General features: G+C 57.4%; 2 protein-coding genes across 9 annotated transcripts in view; one reads left to right on the plus strand and one right to left on the minus strand.

Moving 5' to 3' along the window:
* On the minus strand, positions 1–14,378 carry LOC134559531 (lysosomal alpha-glucosidase-like). Of its 3 annotated transcripts, none has more exons than XM_063414369.1 (20): positions 14,264–14,378; positions 8,549–9,080; positions 8,198–8,343; positions 7,383–7,548; positions 6,790–6,886; positions 5,636–5,755; positions 5,255–5,373; positions 5,056–5,187; positions 4,174–4,284; positions 3,252–3,365; positions 3,009–3,093; positions 2,543–2,660; positions 2,065–2,198; positions 1,820–1,971; positions 1,561–1,709; positions 1,331–1,472; positions 1,053–1,151; positions 764–928; positions 535–681; positions 1–327 (listed from the first exon to the last, which is right to left on the minus strand). In XM_063414369.1, the coding sequence occupies exons 2-20, from the start codon at positions 9,068–9,070 to the stop codon at positions 265–267; spliced, it is 2,781 nt and encodes a 926-aa protein (XP_063270439.1). In that variant the 5' UTR covers positions 9,071–9,080; positions 14,264–14,378; the 3' UTR covers positions 1–264. The 3 variants fall into 3 exon arrangements, with proteins under 3 accessions (XP_063270439.1, XP_063270438.1, XP_063270437.1); XM_063414368.1 differs by lacking the exon at positions 14,264–14,378 and adding an exon at positions 10,196–10,345; XM_063414367.1 differs by lacking the exon at positions 14,264–14,378 and adding an exon at positions 10,192–10,276.
* MAFK (MAF bZIP transcription factor K) overlaps positions 12,951–21,830 on the plus strand; it is a 13,800-nt gene continuing 4,920 nt past the window's right edge. The window contains exons 1-2 of one of the 6 annotated variants that reach the window (XM_063414378.1): positions 12,951–13,026; positions 21,041–21,120. In XM_063414378.1, coding sequence (XP_063270448.1) covers positions 21,085–21,120 — 36 coding nt within the window. In that variant the 5' untranslated portion in view covers positions 12,951–13,026; positions 21,041–21,084. Of the gene's footprint in view, positions 13,027–13,629; positions 13,651–13,929; positions 13,955–14,095; positions 14,119–18,718; positions 19,015–19,961; positions 20,118–21,040; positions 21,121–21,830 lie in introns of those variants that run through there. The other 5 variants (XM_063414382.1, XM_063414383.1, XM_063414381.1 and 2 more) reach the window with 5 other exon arrangements.

Below are 21,830 nucleotides of genomic sequence, written 5' to 3' on the forward strand. Positions count from 1 at the left end.
CTCCACATGCCTTTATTGCAGCAGGAACCGCAGGTACCCACACCTCCAGCCACACCACCCACCCAGGACCATGCAGGGGACACCCAGCAGCCAAGCCCCCCTCCCACACCCCCTGTCCCCAGCTGTGCTGGGGGGGACAAGCAGCAGCAGGTGACAGTCCCCGATGCCCTCTCCATGGCAGCATCCCGGCTTCAGGGGCTGGAGCATTGAGCAGCTCCCAGGTGGATGTCCTGGCGAGGTGAGGGGGACCCCACAGCCCCCTGCTCACAGCCACTGCAGGGAGAAGCCCTGGCTGAGGCTCATGCCAAGGTCATTCACGGTGAGAACCTGTAGGGGGAGAGGAGACATTTTGGGATACAGCCTTGACAAGAGGGAAGCAGAGAATTCAACACGGCATTTCCTGGCATGGCAGGAGAGCTACTCAGAGTCCTCAATCCCCTCTTTGGTCACATTGTGACCCTGGAGGAGGAGGGGTGGAGACCCTCAGGATGGAGACTCCCACCCAGCAAAGGGCACTCTGAAATGGGGCCATACCTGGTTGTCCAGGTAGGAAAAGGGCTTCTCCTGGCCATTCAAGAGGACCTTGCTGGGGGGCTTCTGCACGCCAAAGATGCTCAGCGTGCCAATGGTGACCTTGGTGGCCTCAGTGCTGGCATGGAGGATGGTGGAGGTGAAGATGTTCTGTAGGAGGGGACAGCATGAGCTCAAGGTGACCAGGTAACACGGGACCCCTCCCACTCCTGCCCTCCCCACCACGTCCCACCTGTGTGGCATTGAACACTACGTAGGAGTAGTTGCCCTTCTCGAAGGTGTCCAGGCTCTCGCCATCATCCCAGAAAAGGTCACCCCAGGCAGTGGCATGCAAGGACAAGGCCACGATGAGACGCAGAGGGTTCCCTCGGGTCACCTCTGTGGTGGTTCCTGGTTTCTGGGGTTCAAAGACATGGGTTCTGTAGGGCCATGACCACTGGGGACGGGGGTCCAGGAGCTGAGGTGCTGGGGGACACACATGCTGTGGACAGCGCCCAGGGAGGTGCTGGGTGGGCACTTACCTGAGTGGGCAGGATGGAACCTTCCCGGATGTGCAGGTTGAGGTGCTCCAGAGGGGCCGACATCTTCAACATCTCCCCACTGCTGTTCACCGAGGAGCCCTGGGCAGGCGGTGAGAGACATGGGTGTGATGGATCAGGGCTCAGGCACGGGTCTGTGGAGCAGCCATCCCCAACCCTCCCTCCATTAGGGCTCACTGGGCTCAGCCAGGGCTTCCCACCCACAGCCCCGAGAGGGTGAAGCAGGGATCACCCCAGCCAAACGCCGCGATGCTCCTCACCGTGTAGAAGTCGTACCACGTGCCTTGGGGGACGTAACCTGTGACTGAGTCCACACCAGGCTCCAGCACTGGTGTTACCAGCAGGCTCCTGCCCCACAGGAACTGCCTGTCCAGCCCCCACGTGGCCACATCCCAAGGGAACCTGCGGCAGGACGGAGACGCCGCTCGATCGGCCGCTTCTCCGTGGTTCAGCCCAAGCATCTCCCCAGCTCCCGGGGGGATGGCCTTACTCAAAGAACAAAGGCCGGGCAACGGTGTCCCCGTGCAGGTGGGCACGGTGGAAAAGGGTGTAGAGGAAGGGCAGGAGGGAGTATCGGGTCAGCAGCACATCCTTCATGGCTGTCCTGGCTGCGGGGCTGAACGCTGTCGGGTCCTGGGCCTGGGGGAGATGCAGGCAGTCAGCAGCAGCTGTCCCACCCCCATTCCACATCCCATACCCTGCACTCCACATCCCACATCCCACATCCCATGGGGCACACTGCCCTCGACCTTCTCGTGCTGGGTGTTGTGGTTTCGAGCGAAGGGGTAGAAGGCACCGAGCTGCATCCAGCGCGTGCACAGCTCCTCCGAGGTGCTGCCGGAGAAGCCACAGATGTCTGCCCCGACCAGTGGGATGCCAAAGAGGCTGAAGCTCAGCAGCCCTGAGGGCAGGGATAGTCAACAGGGAGATGTTTCAGAGGCATCTCCAAACAAGCAGAAAGCTCTAGGAGCGCTGGTAGGGGCTCTGTGCCCACCTGGAATTGAGTAACACATGTCCTTCCACTGGCTCCGGTTGTCACCCAGCCAGTGTCCTGAGTACCGGCCCTGGCTGGGGAAGGTGGAGCGGGAGATGACGAAGGGGCGCTTCCCCCGGATCTTGATCAGGGCACTGGAAAACAACAGGAGAGCTGGGGGCAGAAGGTAAGAGCAGCCTGCCAGGTGTGTGCCTTATCCCACAACAGCTGAGGGAAAATTCCAGCCCCCTGGCAGAAGGGTGGTCAGTCCGAGCAGTATGGCAAAGGCTTCCAGCAGAACCAGCCTCATTCACCCATTCCTCCCAAGCAGTGTCAGCTCCCCTCTTCTCCCGGGTTATTCCCACCCCAGAGGCTGTGAGCAGTCAGAGCTTCTCCCCTTCAGATCACACTCAAATCCTCATCCTTTTCCCACCCAGCTCTGAGAAGGATTTTGTCCCAACTCATCCCCAGGCTGTCAGGGAGTGGGATGCTCAGGTACCTTGCTGTGGCTTTGGCTTCCATCAGCCCATAGAGGTTGTGGAGGTTGTAGTGCACCGAGACTTTCTGCTTTGCTGAGGCACACACTGTCTTTGCAGAGAGGGAATCACCCAGCACAGCTGCCAGGAGGGAGAGCCTGGTTGGACCCGGTGGTGATGGTGGGGTGCAGGGGATTTGGACTCCCCACAGCTGGCTCTGGGTCAGCCCTCCCACAACCACCTGTCACTGCCAACCCAGTGACAAAAGCTCATGCAGATGGCCCCATCCTGCACCCTCACACGGCCCTAACAAGTGTGCATGGCTTAGACATGGATACTGGCACATGAAGGTAGGGATGGAGGCATTTGGGGTGTAAAAGAGACACAAGGTGTCTTAGAAATGGTTTTCCTCCACTACACTCAGTGGACAGTGATCTCAAAGCACACAGAACCTACCAGCACAGCCTTGTACCTCATCTCCCTCTTTACCTGGAGTGTAGGGTGGGCTGTCAAACTCTCCTGGGGGGCAGCCATCTTCAGACCCATCCATGAAGTTGGATGGCTCATTCATGTCCTAGGCAGAGAAAATTGGGCAGCAATTTCAGGTGTGTGATTTTGGGATTGGTGGTAGACCTGGAAAATCTGCATTTGAGGGAGAGTCCTGCCAGGACACACTGTGGGAGTGAGCTGAGCTGCTGGCAGGGAGCAACCCATGGGCAAGGAGGGACTTACGATCCAGAGGCCATCAAAGGGCACATGGGCGTAGAAGTGCTGCAGGTTCTCCAGCCACCACTGGTGTGTGTCTGGGTTTGAGAAGTCTGCAAAGGCAGTGAAACCGGGCCATACCTGTGGGGACAACACAAATCCACAGGTTCAGCAAGCAGGTGATTTCTAAGGAGCCAACGTAGGGAAAAGGGTACCACAGAATGCCAGGGATTTCAGCTGGGAGTGAAACAGGCAATGAGACAGAAGATAAACCCAGCCAATGCTTCGAGTTCCTGGCTGCTACACATACACAGCATCCCTCCTACCTCCACGGTACCGGAGCACCAGGTGCTGAGGAGTCCTCACAGCCCGTGGGCAGCGGCAGCTGATGGAGCAGCTGCTCTGCCCCCACTTGCACGAGGCCTGATACCACCTCACCAAAAACATGTCAGGGAAAAGCCATGATTTCTCTGTGCTTTGCCTCATTCCAGGAATTTTAGCCAATCCATTTCCCCCATGTTTTCAGATTACATCAGAAGCCCTCTCCTTGGAGATGGTGAGAGAGAGCAGGTGGGAGAAAACAGCCAGAGGGGTCAAAGTGGGAGAGAGCAGCTGCAGAGCAGGTCTGGAGGCACACTGCCCATCACAGACAACCTCCTCTCACCCCACAAACAGGAAGGGAGGGAAATCAGATGACCAGCCTTAGGCAGCACTGCTGACTCTGTTAAGCTCATATGACTTCCACAGGCTCCTCTGCTGAGCAGGGGCTGGCTCTTGGGGCTGGTGAAGACACCAGGAGGTGACACATGAGGAAGACAAGGGCTGAGCCAGGCTCTGGCAATTATGCTGGAGAAGTCCCTTGGCCACTTGGTTTTCCCTCTCTTGCGATGAAACCCCAACCCTGACATTGCCCAACCCCCTGGGCTGGGATTCCCCCGGGGCTCCTCACCTGCCCGATGAGTGGCTGCCCTTGGGTGGTGTTGAGGAACAAGCCCCGTCTCAAGCCTTCATCAAAAGGCCAGTAGGAGCCATGAGGGCTGGTGCTGCTGATGCCAGGATCCTGGGGATGGAGCAGAGGGTTAGTGCCATTCCAGGCAGACCACAGCTCCTTCCCCCAGCAGGACCAGTGTGATTCACAGAAGAGAACCCAGACGGGGTCAGCCAGAGCCCACACACAGCGGCTGTTTCCCCCCAAGGGGAAGAGAAACTTGCTTCAACACTTCCAGGCATGTTTTCTAAAATGCCACTTCTGCAAGTCCCCAGAACCTGTTACAGCATTTTGGGGAAGGGGGACAAGTACAGGAAAGCTTGCTCTTATGCAAGAAATGTCAGGTCATGGACAGGTTTGGGTTACTACAGAGAGTTCAATGAGGAGGAAACTCAACTTTCTCCTGCAAGGACCTGCTGGGCCCCACAACCTCCAGCAAGCAGAATCCATGCCCCCACTCCTTTCAGAGGGAAGAAAGGACATCACAGCCAGGTCACAAGATCCCAGCACTTGTGGGGATGTGAGGGCACCTGAGCTGTGCACCCACAAGTTAAACTGCCTGACCCACAGTTCCTCCATTCCTTCTCTCTCACAGGGGTCAGGGCCATCCTTGTACCCACAGAAAGACAGGAGCACAGCACAAGAACATGGCCATGTCTCCAAGGTCCCTGCATTAGGGGGATTTCCAGTCACAGTTTACAGCTGCCTGACCAGCACTGGGAACTGGCCTCCTACAAAAATCCCCAGGGACAGGAATGACCAGCTAGGACCAGGAGCATCCATTATGCCCTTGTCTAACATCCCTGCAGCAAAGACAGCACAGTGGGAGAGGAGGGGGAATACCAAGATCATAACGTAGTGCTGCCCGTGTCTGTGGAGGTCTTCCACCAGGGAGGGGAGGGAGGCAAATTTCTGGGGATCCAGGGTGAAGTCCCGGTACCCATCCATGTAATCGATGTCATTCCACTGCACATCCTGCGGGAGAGAGCCTCAGGAATGGGTGATGGAGGCTGGAGCCCTGCCCCACAGGCCTGGGGGTTACCTGGGGGATCTGGTAGTTCCTCATGGCTCTCACGGTCTGCCACGTGTCATTGCTGGAGCCGTAGCCCCAGCGGCACAGGTGGAAGCCAAGAGCCCAGCTGGGTGGCATGGCTGGGAAACCTGCAGTGGGACAGTGGGAGCATGGATGGGGTTTCTCAAGATGACAGCAGCATCTCAAAAGGATGGGAAGGTAAGGGGAGAGGGAGGACAAAAGGTGATCACTGACCACAGTGTGCTGGAAGGGCTGGGGATGGGATGGCTGGGGGATGCTGATCCCTCCCCAGCTGAGAGGGTTGGGGGTGGTGGTGAAGCTGGGGTGAGACAGGGGTGTGGGCATGAAGAAGGTGCCTGCAGATAGCTGTGTTGGGGTGTGGGCACTTACCTATCACCTGCTGGTACTGCTGGATGACCATGTTGGGATCAGGCCCCAGGAAGATGTAAAAATCCAGCACCCCTCCAATGGTCCTCCAGGTCAGGCCTGGAGCAGGCTGTAGAGCCACCTCTTTGAGAGGGAAGGTAGAAAGGGAAAGAGAAGAGGAAAAGGTAGTGACAACTGTAGAGCAATACCCAATCCTTAGCCCCTGTGATAGGGCCCAGGCAGCACCACAGGCAGTTCTCAGGGGAATAGAGAAATCCCTGCCTTGCACTCAGCAGATGCTAAATGGGTGTCTGGAAGCTTAAATCATCACAGCCCAGAGAGATCACGGGTTTATGCTATCTTGAAAATCTGCTCTTTAAGCTCAAATCTGTGCCAGCTTCCACTGCTGGACCAAGACTAAGCACTTAAGTGCAGTGCTCTCCTTCATGTCCTTCCCTGAAATCCCCTCCTAAGTGGATCCAGAGCTACTTGTGCAAGCAAGCACGTGGGAGCCAGGCCTTTCCTGGGAAGGGCTCTTCACATGGAGGAGCCTTTTCACCTCAGCTCAGGTGGCTGCATCTCACAGGAGCTCCTCCTCAGCAGCATCACAGCAACAGAGCTGAGCACAGCTGGAGCCGCCGGAGCCCCAGTGTGAGCAGCATCACCCCAGCTGGCTGCAAGAGGCAGCTGCTGGGAGGGACAGGTGGTCCTGGTGCCTCCCCTGACACAGCAGGGGCCCGCAGGAGCTGCTGTGTTTTCAGCTGGCACACACGGGCAGATGCCACGGCCGCAGCTGGCGCAGCACAGCTGGGACGAGCACGGGTGACAGATGGCATCCCCGGCTGTGCCCCAGCCGTGCCCCCTGCCAGGCCTGGGGGCAAGGGCGTTTTGGTGGAGGGGGAATGGGCATGGACCTGCACACAAGGGACTTGCTTTCCTGATGGCAACTCGGCAGCTGGGCGTGTGGTTAAACTGCTCGGCAGTTGCTAAAGAGCCTCGCCGTAGCCAGGAAACAGATGGCTGTGCTCAATAACGGAGCCATCAAACCACATCTTTCACTTTTATGGCTTCCTCTCACCCCGAGTTCCCAAACCAGCCACTCCAGGAGCTCCCATCTCTCCCAGTCTGCCAGGTCCTCCACCATGGACAAGCTGGTCTGGGGTCCCCTGGACACTTACCCATGGCGTTGCTGTTGAGTAAGAAAACACCATGAGCATTTCCACCCTCTTCCATCAGCAGGTAGAAGGGGTGGGCACCGTACAGGTTGAACGATTCCTGCAAGGAGAGGTGCCTGGTAAGACAGCAAAAAGGGCAAAGCAGGAGAGCCCCATGTCACTGAAGGTGAATAAATGACCCTGAGCTGCATATGCTGCCACCACCTAACCAGGCATCTGTCACTCCTCTAGAGTGTAAGGCAAGGAATGAGGACAAGTTTGGAGCTTAAGGCCATGGGAGGCTGCTTCTTCCTCCAGCTCAGTGGCTGCTACTGAGCTGGGCTGTGTGAGGGGGAAAACCTCCTGCCTCACCACAACACATTGCACGAGGAGCAGGGTGGAGTAGAAACACCCAGTGCCTTTGGAGTGCCAAGAGCATTTTGCAATTGCTCTGAAATCCTCCCTGGCACATACCTGCTCATCAGCCTCAACCATCCCCAGCCTCTCCCAGTGCTGCTGCCCACCCCTGCCATGCTTTCCCAGGGTTTATCCAAAGCACAGGAGAGTGGCACTCCTGCCCTCACACCCTGCACCCTACGGGGAGAGGGCAGATGTACCGTGGGAGCGACGTCGCGGGCCCACAGTGTGAGGGTGTTCCAGTCCAGGCTGTGCAGGAGGCTGCCACGGTGCTCCCCCAGCCCATAGAGGAACTTGGATGGGAGTGATGTGGATATCTGGAGAAACTGGTCTGCAAAGATCAAGGGGGCCACGGTGGTGTTTAGCCTGCCAGGGTGACATCAAGAAAGAGAGAGTCAGGAGAGGGTTCTGGGACTCATTAGGATCCATTTGCCCATCAGTGACTGATCTCTTCCCTCTCAAAGTATCTCAAGAGGCAGTCTAGGAGCACATCTCACCCTGCATCCACCTTGGCCCCAGAGCAAATTCAGGTCTGGCTGCATAGCCCAAGCCAGCCTGACCCAGCACAGCCTTCCCTTTGACATCAGAAGTTTCCACCCAGGTTATTATTAACCACTGAGGTGATATGGCCATGGGGTTTCTCAGCCTGCTGTCACTGATAAGCAGCTCCCAAGTACAGGATGGACCACATCCACCAGCAAATGGGAAGGAGGAGGAAAGAATGGGATCCCAAAATACCCTGACCAGACATGCTTTGGGAGAGATGCTGATCCCCACAGCTCTGCCACGGCCAGGGCAAGCACGTGGCCTATCCCTGGGGCCAGGAAACCACCTGCTGCCACATCCCCGTGTGAGCACCGCTCAAAAGATGCAAGACAAAGAGTAATAATTGGCTGGAGACCTCACAGCATGGGTTTTGCTAATGAAAAACCCCTGGGAAGTATGCTGGAGCCTGCCTAGGGTGGGATAAGCTTCTCTCCACCTGCCACAGAGTGAGCATGATGTGGGTTCTTACAGCACTGTCCCTGTTGCCTTGCGCTGCAGCAGCACCCCAAAGGGGTCCCAGGAGAAGTTCAGACTATAGATGGGGTTTTCTGCTCTCTTCATCACCCGAGGAACATCAAGAGGAACCTCATAGCGTGGGTTGGCTGCGTCTGTTATCTGCAAAAGGGAGAAAAAGCACTTTAAAGATCAGCAAAGCGAGAAGGCAAAGGGCTGGAGATGCTCACTGGCCCCACACAGCCATGCCTGGAGCACAGCAGATTCCAGACTTGGTCCAAGCAAGGGATGGTCACCCATGGGATGGCAGGTGCTAGGGTCAGGAGCACAGTCACAGGCTCTTGAGGGCAGGCAGCAGGAAGCTCACCTTGATGTGCAGCCGCGTGTCTGTCTCAAACTTCACATCCAGCCTCAGCTTCTCGATGTCCCGGGGGTAATAGGCCTTCTCCCTCCGCACCAGCAACCCCACCATGCCCAGCGCTGTCTGGTTGAGGCTCTCCAGGGCGTAGCTGGGGAAGTCAGGGGGATAGAAGCACCAGGGCACGCCCTGCTTGCCCTCTGCCGGCGGGGGACTCTGGATGAAGCAGCACCCTCGGCTCTCACAGAGCTCCTGGGTCACCACCACGCGTCGCTCTGGGTAGCAGTCAAAGCGATGGCTCTCAGGTACCAGGAGACATCTGGGGGGTGGCGTGGGCCCCAGCCAGCCCCCCGATACTTGGCGCAGCACCCAGACAGTGATGGTGCTCAGCAGGACAGCAGCCACCAGCAGCCCACTGCCCACCCACCACGGGGCCAGCTCCCCATGGCCAGGGGGCAGCGGGGCAGCCCCGTCCTCTTCCACCTGGCATGCTGCTGGCTGTGCTGTTGTCAGCTTCTGGTACGACTTCATTGTCCTGGTGCTGGATGGAAGGAGAGATGGTGGCAGGTGTGAAGGAGGCAGAGAGGGAGAGCTTGCCCAGGCCTCAAGGACAGTTTCCCCTCTCCTGATGCCTGTGGTTTGGGCAGAGCCTGCCCACCTCAGCACCCTGCAGCATCACATCTGCACCTGCAGCCAAGATGCACCTGGCAAACTGGGCAAAGGAAGGCTTTGCCCAGGTCAGGTGGCCCTGACCCTGCTAAGTGTGGGGAGACACTGACACCCGACTGTCCACCTATCCCACGGGACAAAGCACCATTTGCTTTTGGGAGGTGCCAGAGGGGCTCCTCAAGGAGTTTTTCCCAGGTCTGAATTACCGGGCTGCAGTGTTTTTGGAAAATGCAAGCAAAATCGAGTCTGCTCTTCCTGTGGGAACACAACTGTGATGCTGAGAGCTGCAGCTCCGTGGTGTGGAGCATTCTCTGCTCCGAGCATTCTTCTGCTCTGAGCATCCTCTTCGAGCATCCTCTGTCATCATCGTCCAAAACCCTGACTAAGAGGTTTTAGACCTGAGGAGGGCTGGGCAAGGGATGGCTGGGAATATGCCATTAGTCCTTGCCTTCCACTGATAAAAGCTGATTCTCACAACCTCTCAGGAAAACACTTCCCGGACTCTAAGCAAACAGAAGCGAACCCCCATGCTTCTGTTAAGTTTGCAGGGAGCAAGCTCAGCATCTTAAAAAGGAGTCACAACTTTCTTGCCTCCGCCTCCTCACTCTCTCTCAGACCCTGCTCCCTGCAAAGGCTCAGAAAACGCCTCCATCCGCCACAAACAGGTTCATTCCCCGGCAGCGCTCCCCCAGCTCGGGCCACCACGGCGGCTCAACCCGCCGGGGCCTGGCCGCGAACCTCCCAGAGCGGCAGCGCCGCCGCCTTACGCAACCTCCCGCCGCTTCCCCACGGGCGGGAGGCTCCGGGCCGGCAGCGCCGACCGCGGGCACCTCCGCACGGAGCCGGTACACGCACCCGGGGTCTGCGCCCGGCCGGCCCGCAGCGGCGGCACTGCGGGGCGGGGGACACACAGCCCCGGGCAGCGCCGCGCCCCGGGAGCCCCTGCCCGCCCGGGGCCCCGCTCCGGCCGTGCCAGCGCTTACATACACGTGTCTCCTCTTGACATTGTGGCTGCGGGCGGCGGGCGGAGGGCAGCGGGCAGCGGGCGGAGGGCGGAGGGCAGCGGGCAGCGGGCAGCGGGCAGCGGGCAGCGCTCCCGGCGCTGCAGCTCCGCCGGCTCCGCCGTAAACACCCAACGAGCCGCTCGGCCCGCTCCTACCGCGCCTCTCTAGTAGCGGCGCATCCGCACACTCCCCTCCTCCGCTCTCTCCTCCGTGTTGTGTGCTTTTTTAGTTATTTTTAATGTTTGTGTCTACGCTCGGTGCTGTTCAAGAGCGGAGAGTATGGGGAGATCAGCGGGCGGTTTTTTAGGTTTCTCCCCAGCCGATGCACGCAGGGTGTCAAAACCCAGAGGACGAACGTTTCTGTGCCTTCTCGCAGGGTGAGAACACTTTATCCCTGCTCAGGGGGATAGTGGCTTCAGGGAGTCGTGGCTTCAGGGAATCGTGATGTTGGGTGCGTTTTGAGCACACAGCAGGTGGGCCAGACTCACAAGACCCCACACATCCCAGAACACCGCCCTTTTTCCACCCAAGATTCACCAGAGGTCCTGTCTCCCATGCACTCCTCTTCATTTGCTTAACAAGTGTGTGTAGTGCACAGGCTTTCCCACTTTTCAAGGGACTGGAGACCTGCCCTTTGTTTATTATTGGAGGCTACCGCAGTCTAAAGTTCAGCAGTGAACGAAAAGAGACCTTTGGAGCAGAGGCACTTTCCCCAGGGAATGAAAATGCAAAGTAACCTGTTGTGAATGGGGCTATTCATGCAGAAACAGAATTTCAGGTGACACAGCCGCTCCCCTCCTGCCATATGAGATCTGTCAAACCCCATGTTGTTGCAAAAACAGGGGGAAGTACCTCAGTTCTGGTGAGTCCCATGTGTGGGGCTGTCACGACTGAGGGTGTAACCCATCCAGGATGCAGCCAGCCCATCTCTCCTGCCCTTGAGGACCACCATCTCATGGACGCCTCAGGGATAAACTCTGCATGATTTAGGATGGCTCTGACCACTCTTGGTTATCTTGGAGCATAGGTGCAGGTGGCTGTGTTGGGAACATCAGCAGCCCCAAAAGCTTCCACAACCAGCATCCCTACCCTGGCTTGTCTTGGCTCTCTGAGCCACTAGAACCTTCCTGGATGGAAAGGAGATCAGTGGAGACCAGAGTGATGGCTGAAATCTGCCCTCTCACCCTTAGCTCACCCTGTCCCAGCACTCGGTGCAGGATTTCAACCAGTGTCTCAAATCTGGGAGAGGTGAAGGCCAAAGCTGTAACAGCTACACTGGGCAGCAGTTTCATGCCACCACCTGGGAGTTTTAGCCAACCTCATTAGCTCAGTTCCAATGATAAATAGGGATTTCTAAACATCAAGGAGGTACATTCACCTAAACCTTGCTCTGGCTGCCCACATCCATGGGGCTGTGCTAGATATGAGGGTCCCTGTGTTTTGGAGTGAGTCTAGAGGAGGCCACCAAATTGATCAGAGGGACGGAGCACCTCTCCTACAAGGAAAGGAGAATTGGGATTGCTTAGCCTGGACAAGCGAAGGCTTCAAGGAGACCTTATTGCCATCTTTCCTTGTCTGAAGGGAGCCTGCAAGAAAGCTTAAGAGGGACTTTTGGCCAGGGCATGTGGTACCAGGACAAGGGGTAATGGCTTTAAACTGAGCAGGTTACACTAGACGTCAGGAAGAAATCTTTTCCGTGAGGGTGGCGAGACACTGGCACAGGTTGCAGAGAAGTTGTGGATTCCACATCCCTAGAGGTGTTCAAGGAGTTCAAGGGCAGTTTAGATGGGGTTTGGAACAACCTCGTCTGGTAGAAGGTGTCCCTGCCCATCACAGGGGGGTTGAAACAGGATGAGTTTTAAGGTCCCTCCCTAACCAACCATTCTGTGATTCTATAAAACACAGAGTGTGCGAGCGTGTGTGAGCATGCTAAACCCCCGGCCACGCTGCGCCCCCTCCAGCGGGACCAATCCGGGTGGTCGGGAGCTGTCAGAGCGGGGTGAGCCCCGCAGCGGGGCCGGGGCACGGGGCGTGGTGTAAGAGGAGACGGGGACGAGGACGGGGATGAAGGGGACACAAAAGAGGAATGAGGATCGGGGTGAGGATGGGGAGGAAGATGAAGACGAAAGAGGGCTGAGCATCAGGATGAGAATAAGGACAGGGACGGGGATGGGGATGAAGGGGACATAAAAGAGGAATGAGGATCGGGGTGAGGATGGGGAGGAAGATGAAGACGAAAGAGGGCTGAGCATCAGGATGAGAATAAGGACAGGGACGGGGATAAAGGGGACATAAAAGAGGAATGAGGATCGGGGTGAGGATGGAGAGGAAGACGAAGGCGAAAGGGCTGAGCATCCCCATGAGAATAAGGACGAGGATGAAGGGGACATAAAAGAGGAATGAGGATCGGGGTGAGGATGGGGAGAATGATGAAGACCAAAGAGGGCTGAGCATCAGGATGAGAATAAGGACAGGGACGAGGACGAAGGGGGGCGACTACGTGCCGGCGGCGGCGCCCCGCCCGTCCCGCGCCCTTCGCCATGAATGAACGGCGCGGGCGGTCCCGGGCGGTGACGCGGCGGCGGGGCGGGCCGGGCGGTGACGCGCGCGGTGACGCGCCATGCCGGAAGCGGCGGGGGCGCTGGTTGGTCGGCGGCGCGGCGGGGGGGAGGCGGCCGCCCCGCGCTTGTTGTTGTCCGCGGGACTCGCTGGCAGGGAGGGAGGAGGGAGCCGCGCAGCGCCCCCGCCGCCGCCCCCGCGCCCCCGCCGCCCCCGCCGCCGCCCCCGCCACGGGGCGCTCCCGCCGGCACGCAGGTGAGGAGCCGCCCGGGCGCGGCGCGGAGGGGGCGGGGGCGGGGGGGTGGGTGGGAGCCGGGGAAGGGGGGGTGGCCGCGCGTTGCCGCTCGATGGCGGGGGAAGGGGCGGCTCGGCCCGGGTCCGGCCCGAGTCCCGCTCGGTCCGGTCGGGTCCGGTTGGGCGCGGGCGGGCGGGGCGGCGGAGGTAAAAGTGCTGAGTCACCACCGCGCCGGGCACGTGGTGCCGCCGCCCCTCGCACCGGGCCGGGCCGGGCCGGGCGCGCACGTGGGGCCGGGCGGGGGGCGAGGGGCGGGCGGCGGCGGCCCCGCCGCGGGGGAGCGGGAGAGGGCTCGGGGAGCGCCGCCCGCCCCCGCCGAGCGGCCCCCGAAGCCCCCGGGGGGCGGGGGCGCGGCGGCCCCGCCGTCACACCTTCCCTGTCACCTCGCACCGGTGCGGAGCGGGCACCGCTCGACCCCCGTGGGACGGGGCTGGCGGCACCCCCGCACTCCCGGGGACGTGGGGCTGGGGGTCCCCTGGGTGTTCGCCGGGGTGATGCTTTCCCTGCGTCTTGTTGTTATTTTTCTTCCCCCCGAGGATGAGCGCGCTGCCTGCCTCTGCCTTTGAATGGCTCTTAAAATACATGTGAGGAAACCTGTTGTGACGCCGCGCGCTCCGCCGACTAAAAATAGCAGCTTTTGTAGTACGGAGGGAACCGGGGCGCAGCCGGGGCCGGGCAGCGTGGCCGCGGCGTGCGGCGGCGGCCGGGCGTGGTGGCGGCTCGGTGATCCGCTGTCCGCCCCGGGTTATCGGGCAGGAGCAGCCGCCACTGGGAAATGCCAGGCGGGCGCGTCGCTGCCCTCGGATGGGCTGGGGGTCAGGGCAGCGGCGGGTGGGGGTCTTATCTCTGCTGAGCACAGCTGCTGGTCGGGTCGACAGAGAGAGAGAGGTGCGTGGTGTGTTGGGGCTGGTCCCGGAGCCTGTGGGGAGGGAGGGATGCGTGTGCATGGGGCCGCCCTGGAAACGGGGTGCTCTGGGGCCGCCCAGGGACTGGCAGTGGGAGGAGAGGGGACGGTGACATTCCGGGAGCGGGCACTGCCGCGTGACTGTCTGGTGGGTGCGGGACGTTTTGGGGATTTAATCAGAAGTGAGGAGGTGGGTGGGGGGAACCTCCTCAGCCTCCCCGTGACGGCAGCGGCATAAGGTGGGGAAACGTCCAGGCCACGAGCGACGGGAACTGAGATCTCCAAACTCTCACAGTGTGTCAGGGTCTGTTTCCTTCCTCCTCCTCTTCCTCGGGCTGAGAGCCCGCTCCCCTCCCTCGTGGGTTCCTCCGTGGTGGATTTATTTCACAGATTCCGCTGAAAGCAGGCCATGAGGTCTCAAATTAGGAACGAGCCCCCTTTGGGCAAAGTTGTTACAGAAAAGGGAAAGGCCTCCATTTTCGCTTTCACCTGGCCGCCCCCTCCTTTGCCAGCGTGCCTAAAGCTGAGCTGGGAGCGCGGAAGGTGGAGGGAGCCAGTGAGAGCGAAGTGTTTCCCTGAAAAGCTGCACGCCTTTTTCTTGCACTTTCAGTTTTTGTAAGCCCTGTGGCGGACGCAGCCCTGCGCCCCAACCCAGCGCGTCGCGCCGTGGGTGCCGTCGGGGTTTTAACAGCAGAATCACTTTACCTGATGCTTTTTTTTTTTTTTCTCACTGACGAAAGGAGCGAGCGTCCCTCGGCTTTTCCCCCCCTGTCCTTCCGTGCGTGTCCGCGGTGCCGCCTGCGAGAGCCCTTCCTCGAGCCTTCCCCGTGCAGTCACTTCCTCGGGCTGACGGACGCCGCGGCCGCCCAATGGCAGCGCGCAGGGCCCGCGGTGACCGCGCTCCGCCCGGCCGGACCGGCGCTGGCAGCGAGCGCCGGCGGGGCGCTTGCCGCAAGGTTGGGCACACGGTGACTGTCGCCGTCAGGACACCCTGCCCGCTCTGGCGGGCTCTGCGCTTAAAAAGCCCTGTCAAATGTTCCCGGCTGTATTGCGCCAGGTTCTTGCCTTGCTTCACAACTGTTTCTGAACCAGAGGCAAAAATTAGCTGGCTTTTTTTTTTTTCTTTCTTTTTTTTTTTTTCTTTTCCCTGCTTGCCTGTCAAGGACAGCGTGCTTTGTCATGTTTTATGTCGTTTCTGCGCCGTCGCCCGTCTCGGCAATCTGTTGCGGCGTGGAGTTCGGTACTGCTGTGTGCCTCCTGAAAGGGAAAAATACAGATCAGCTTGATACCCTCTGATTTCCATCAGCATTGGAAGATGATTAATGGCATGGAATGTGCTGCGGGACTTGGTATTGAAAATCTCTAGCTGTGTGAGATGTTTGGGAAGCGAAGAAAGGACAGCTGGGAGCGCTGGCCCCTGCGGCAGTCGGGGTTTGTGGGATAAGCTCGCTTGCTGATCATTTTTGTAAACATCCAGCTGTGAAATACTTGAGCGGTGCTAGCACTTTCAATTATCAGGAAGTTTCAGGCTCAGCACCCTGTAGAGATGAACAGGCAGTTTCCACTTCTGTCTCAGCTATTGTTTGAGGCTATCTTCAAACTTGGGCAGAGAGTCTTCCAAGCATGAAGCAAGCACAAGCGATGCAGTGCTCTGTGACCATCAGCACAAGGGCTGGGGAAAGGCAGTAATGAGAGCAATTACCCTGGCACCACGCTCCTGAGTGCAGCGACAGGCTGCATAGTGGATCCCACTGCTTTGCAATATTGCAGGATGCCAAATAGCAATGCCACTGTGTTCCATTATTAGCAGTTAGTGAAGATCTCTGCTGACTTGATGGCTGGCACTTGGGGTCAGGAGCAGCAAAGTTAGGAATCCCAATCCCAGCTCTGCCCCAGGGTCTGGCTGTGCATCTCAGCAAGTTATTTGTTGCTTGGTGGCTCAGCTTGTCCGGCTGGGGAGCTGCATCCCTGGGCTGGTGATGCTGAGGTGTAATTCCAGTACATCTCTGTCACCGCGTTTTACAAGCACGTGATGGAAAAAGTGCTGTAAGCTTGTCAGTAGCAGGGCTGGCTGTCGCATACCTTTCCCCTTCAGCCTCCTCCTCCTCCATGAAGTTTCAGAGGTGACACACAGGCACCAGCCTGGTACTCCATATCCCTGCTCCCTAACCACAGGCTCTCTGCAGCTTCTGACTAGGTTGTTTACCAAACCACTGAAGACTGTCTGATCCGTGTCCAGGCTTCCCCAGAGAGCGCCTCAGAGAGCTGTGTCCTGGCAGCTCTCAAATGTGCTCTGAAGGTTCCTGAATCTCCTCTTTGCTGCTGGATGCTGGTTCCGATCCATAAGGGAAATGGAAAGCTGGCCAGCTGGGCGAGGGCTGCGTGGAGCTCCTCTAGAACAGTAAACAGTGACTCACCCCCTCCTTGTGTCTTCTCTCTCTTCATGTCAAATATATTGCCTCGCATATGCTTCTCTACTCTCTGATTCACACCACCAGCCCGTCCCTCCCCGCTCTCATTACAAATGAGTGACAAGTGTCAGTCTGCCTTACAGGATGTGTGAAGGTTGTCAGAGCAGGAGAATGGCTTTTTGAATGATGGGGAGAGGGATGGTGCTCTGCCTACCATGCTGCAATCCGTGCCTCGGAGCGGCAGAGGCACGGCGATGAGGGTTTAAGCATCTGTAGTTGCCTTCACCTGTCAGCTCAGATGTTACCCGTGGTAGGAACATCCGTTTGGCTAGCGCTCTGGAGCTGGGAACAACTTGCAGATAAAGGAGAAATTTAAACAGCTGCCTAGGAATTAAATGGCTGCATTTGGGAATGAGTAGAGTATTCCCTGCGTAGCTGTCGGTGCCGAGTTGAGAAGCCATGGCAGAGATCCCCGGCGCCGCTTGAACCTTGCGCTGTTTTTCTGCCCTCGGGAAGTCGTCGCTGGCCTGGTGGAAGGTGAGGGTTGCGTGTCTTCAGTTTGCTTTATGTGTGTGAGGATGGAAGCTAAACACCAGCAGAGCTGTCTGCCAGGCGCTCGTGTTGTGACCGGGGCTGTCTTTCAGTGTAGAAAGAGTTTTAAAATTCAAGTTCATCTGCAGTCGTCGGGTGTCGGCAGTGATTTTATAGTAATTCCTTAACGTGTAATGCGCTTGGAAAGCCCTGTAGCGTGGAAAGTCTGAAATCTCACTCTGGCATGTTTTCTTTCTTAATTGCAAGCCTTGTGTGGAAAGCTCTGTCCTACCTCTGCCTGAGTCAGGCTTTCTGCTGCCTTTCCCTTTCAAAGCAAAGGAACTGAGATCTCTAGATGCTCTAAGCTGAGACTGTCAGGCTTAGGATGTCAGCTGGAGCCTTCCAGGTTTTTGGGAGGATGCTGCAGGATGCATAGGAGCTGTCTGAGAGAGGGAGAGGGCGTTGGCAAGGCTGTCAATGGGTAACTTTATTGCAGAATTACAAGGGCTCTTTATGTAACCCACAGTCAAAACACTTGCTGTAAATACGAGCGTGGAGCTGCTCTGGAAAAGCTTTTTCCCCTCACAGTTGGTGTAATACTACTTGCTGCTTTATTGATGTGGCGTTCGAAGTGTGTCGTACTGCTTACAGAGCAGGGATGTGGCGCGGTCCTCGTTCCAAAAAGCTGAGCTCCTAATTTTAGATGTGATGCAGCAAATGCAATTAAGGAAAGAAGGGCAGGAGTAGGGTAAAGACTGAAAGGGTTCTAATAATCAAATCGCAGGCAGGGTCCCAGAAGACCCCTGTGCAGCATGTTTAGGGAACACCGCTGGGTATGACTTGTTTGCAGAGTGGTTTATGATTTCATTGTGGCATTTTGCTTTGTAAGTTTTGGGAGATGGCATGCTGATTTTTAGTGTCTTCTTGCTGGTAGCTGAATAGTCCCAAATAATCCTGATGGGAAGGATTTGGGAGATGAGGAGATGAGGCCCAAGGCCCTGGAGGACTGCTGGTGAGGATTGCGAGTGTTGTTGTGCTCGGTTTTGAGCAGAGCCAGGACCACACCTGTGCCTTCACCTAGTGCAGAGATAAGACTCTCCCTGGCACTCATATCTGAGTGTGAAACTTGAGCCTGTTTGAGTGTTTCTGCTTCTCCATGAAACCTTGCCCTTTGGGTCAGGCCAGCCCACAGTCTCCCACCCTTGTTTTAAGAGGGTCTGGCATCACAATTCCTGATGGTGCCTTGAGCGTCCTCACTAATCTGAGTCAGCAGCAGCTCTGGCCCATGGCCCCTGGTGCAGAAGGGTGGATCCCAGCCTATCTCTGAGGGATGCTGGCCCATCCAGGGTGCCTTGGTGTGTTTGGGGAGACAGGTGTGCAGCAGCAGGCGCTGAGCCCAGCGCCTGTGCTGTCCGCTGAGGAATGTGCAGGGTAAGGAGCTGTTGCTTTGGTGACATGGAGCAACAGGTGACCAGAAGGGTTTCATCACTCAGAGCTGGAGCATTGCTCAGGGTGGCAGGTGAGCCCTCACGCTGACCCCCACTGGAGGCAACCTCACCCCTCGGCTCTTGTTTTCCGTGATACTTTACATTTCTTTCCATCTCCGCGCAGCCAAGTGGCCGCGTTCAGTTTTTCCATCGGCTGGCGCAGAAAACGCTTTGAAGACGCGCTGGGTGAGGATCAAAAGGCTTTTTGTGCAGTCGGTGGGTGTGACGGGGCTGTCGTTGGCCTCCCCCTCCTTTTTGCCTTTCCTTTTCCGGCGTTCGCAGCGCGGCGAGCGGCCAGCGCGCCCAGCGCGCCCCTTCCCTTGTAGGGATGGGGGCGGCGAGGGAGGGGGGATGCCGCCGAGGGAAGGAAGAGTTTCTGATGCTGTGGGAATGTGAGCGCTCAAACTCTGTAAACAGCTGGTGACTCACTGCATAACTATGGCACCAACTGCCTGCGGCCCGGCTGCGCCTCTGCAGGGAGGGGGCTGCCGGCCCTTTCCTCTACGCACTGGCAGCGCCTCTGCGCTCCTCAACTCCGAGACCTGCTGGCCAAGACAAGGAGCTTTTTCCTTCCCCCCAGCTGCCAGTGCCTACGTCTGCGCCTCCGGCCGGGAGGTAGGGGTGGGCAGCAAGTGCCTGGTGCGGAGGGGAAGCGGTGGATGGTGAAAGGGCAGCGCTGGGGTCTGAAGAGGTGCCTGTGCTCGCAGGAGATCGTGCTCTCAAGAGCACGCAGGCAGAGGTTGGGCACAGCCCCATCTGTCCAAGGCAGCTGAGGGGGGCTGGGACTGACCCCCCTGCCCTGCCCAGTCCTGCTGTCCTTGGCCAGACAAGGGGCTGTGGCTGGAGGTGTGCCCGGGGTGGGGCTCAGTGCTGGAGGAGAGCAGGGAAGGACTCGGTGATGCTCTAGAAAATGCAGTGCACACCAGTTGCTGTAAGTGGTCCATTCATCACGGAGCATCTTGGCTTGTGTGCTGTGCGGCTGTCCTTGTCCCTCCTCCAGACATGGAGAGCTGTGCTGTCTCGGGCTTAAAAATAGAGGAGGCGCCTAAATACACTCCCTAATATCTAGGATAGTATCTTGCAGCTCTGCAATTACAAGATTATTTTTTCCCCTCCTGCTCTTCATCTTGATTTTTATGTAAGTCGTGTGATGATGAGGTGCCTTGACTGATAAAATTCAAGTGACAGCAGCACGGGCTGAGCCAGCACCTTCACCCACCCTGCTCCCACTGGTCCCCACGCCCCACCTTTGCACCCCCCCAAATCCCGCCACCCCTGTTTGCAGATATGAATGAGTTTGTTTACTCTCCGACGACCTCGTGATGTCTTTGCACAGACATGACCTGAAGTCATTATTGCTTTTGGGCTTCTCTGTTTCCATGGTGACTGTCTCCGGGTTGGCTACTTTCCCAAGGTCACCATGGCAACTATCAGAAGGGAATCATGCTTGGGATGCTTTGGCTGGATTTTTCATGAATGATTAGGATGTGTGACACGATGCAGACGTGGAAATGGGGAGGGTTTGGGCTGGGCTGGAGAAGGTGGTGGTGGAGGGGGGAGAGAGAGGACTCCCGCCAGACAAGCAGCGCTCTGCGGTGCTGCGGGTGCGCAGCCCTCGAAGCCGCCCTGTGTCGGGGGCACCGGCGCCTCACCCCTCCCCGCTGGGGAGCCGTAGCAGAGGCTGTGATGGTGGCACAGCTGCCGGTGCCTCTCCCGGGGTAGGTACCACCGTGCTGCCGTCACCACGGGGTGAAGGGGTTGGGCGGAGGTGCGGGCAGGTGGATTTTCTGCAAGGCGCTGGCCGGAGGGGTGTAGTCCTGGCTAAGGTGAGAGTGAAGGGCAGTGTCGCGGCAGGGGACGGGCTGGCTGTCGATGGACATGCCTCCACGTCACTAGAAATGTCAGGCAGGTTTGCTCTCGCAGTCTGGGGCTGGAGGATTGGGAAGCAACAGTCTTGGTGTGTTGGGAGAGGTGAACTCCTTGCTGGCTTTGTTGTCGGGGGCTTTTGTTTCTGTTGTTTGGGTTTTCTGGTAGCGTCCCCTTTGGGTGGGGACAGCGCTGGAAGCAGGTTACAAACCAGGCAGCTTCTCTCTGGGTTGCTGGCTCAATTTCGAGCCGGGCTAATAATCATCAAAATGAGAATGAAGGGAGTTGTTGTCTTGTGGCTTTTCAGTGCCTTTTATGAGCAGAGGTAACTCTTAATTCAGTCCCTAATAGGCCATTTGGAGCGTCTGGGATGCCTCCAGAGGGAGGTGAGCCGGTGACAGGGCCTTGGAGGCCACGCTCCATTCTCCCCTTGGGAAGGGGTGGCACATGGCAAGGTGGTGCGTGATGCTTAGTGTGACTCTTGTTTACAGATGAATGTGGGTGTCCTTCTTTCCTCCCTGTCCTATCTTCTCTGCTGGATCTTAGCGTGGCTAACAGCAGACTACTTGGTCTTGCTGTTAAAAAGCTTGTCAGCACAAATTTTTCTCTGTCTTATCTGAATAGGGTAAATGATATCTGAATCCATCCCAGTGCTTCAAACAACTGTGTGTTTATTTCTTTTAATGGTGATTGTTTTGGGAGTTTGAGGGATTGGGTGTCTTCCTCCTGCCCTCGTCTCCGAGATTAACCTGGAAACCTTGTTTTGTTTTTCCAGTTGCAATTTCTGAGCAGTTTTGTCCGGAAGACTGTGCTCAGGTTATGACGACTAATCCCAAACCGAACAAGGCATTAAAGGTAGGGAAGAAATTGAGTGGGTGGTGCTGGGTGGCTGGGGAGGCTGTCGCAGAACTGTGTGATGTTGGTCGTACGTAACTGTTCTTTTTCATTCCGAGAGACTCTTAGAAAGGAGTGCTGATACAATTTCCTACTGTCTACAGGAAAGGTTAGGGTAGGAGAATACTGGCATTACCCAGAAAGAGGCCTGAAGTGTCTGGGATGGCAGGGAGGCTGGCATATCCCAGCAGCTATCCAAGAGACTTCTGACTATAGGAGGTATTGCCAGCATCCTGAAACCAGTGCTCCCAGTCTTGGCAATGAAGTACTTTTACTGTCAGGACGGGGAGGCACTGGGGAAGGGACTTGTTCAGCTGGTGTCCCCCAGACCCGTGAGACAGTAAATGCCTCAGCTTGGTGGTGGTCTGTGCCAGGGCTGTTCATACATTGTTCAAATTTCTTTTAATGTTTTGGCTCTTAATTCCATATGTCCTGCAGTCTCTGAAAAGACAAAAGGATGGTGTCTTAAAAGTGCTCAATGATACTGAACGTGTTTTTCAGCCTAAACAATTCTGTGATTCTGAAAATAATTGTGGTGGCAAATGTGCTTGAGGAAAGGGCAAGGCCTTGGTGCTTTTCTCATGTAACTTCAGTTATTACATGCTTTGCCCAAGCAAAACCAAATCAGGCTGTCCTTGAAGCCAAGCATGGTTGATTTTGTTCACTACTGA

Source organism: Prinia subflava, chromosome 17, assembly GCF_021018805.1.
Source record: "Prinia subflava isolate CZ2003 ecotype Zambia chromosome 17, Cam_Psub_1.2, whole genome shotgun sequence".
Lineage (NCBI taxonomy): Eukaryota > Metazoa > Chordata > Aves > Passeriformes > Cisticolidae > Prinia > Prinia subflava.

What these genes read in the sequence shown, in the direction of transcription:
- LOC134559531 (XM_063414367.1), bottom strand. Translation starts at nt 10,214, where the DNA reads ATGTCAAGAGGAGACACGTGTAT. An exon ending in CCTTTGATGGCCTCTGGATC is followed by an intron (nt 3,094 to 3,251) that starts GTAAGTCCCTCC and finishes TTCTCTGCCTAG; the next exon opens with GACATGAATGAGCCATCCAA. An exon ending in CAGCCCACCCTACACTCCAG is followed by an intron (nt 2,661 to 3,008) that starts GTAAAGAGGGAG and finishes CCCTCCTGGCAG; the next exon opens with CTGTGCTGGGTGATTCCCTC.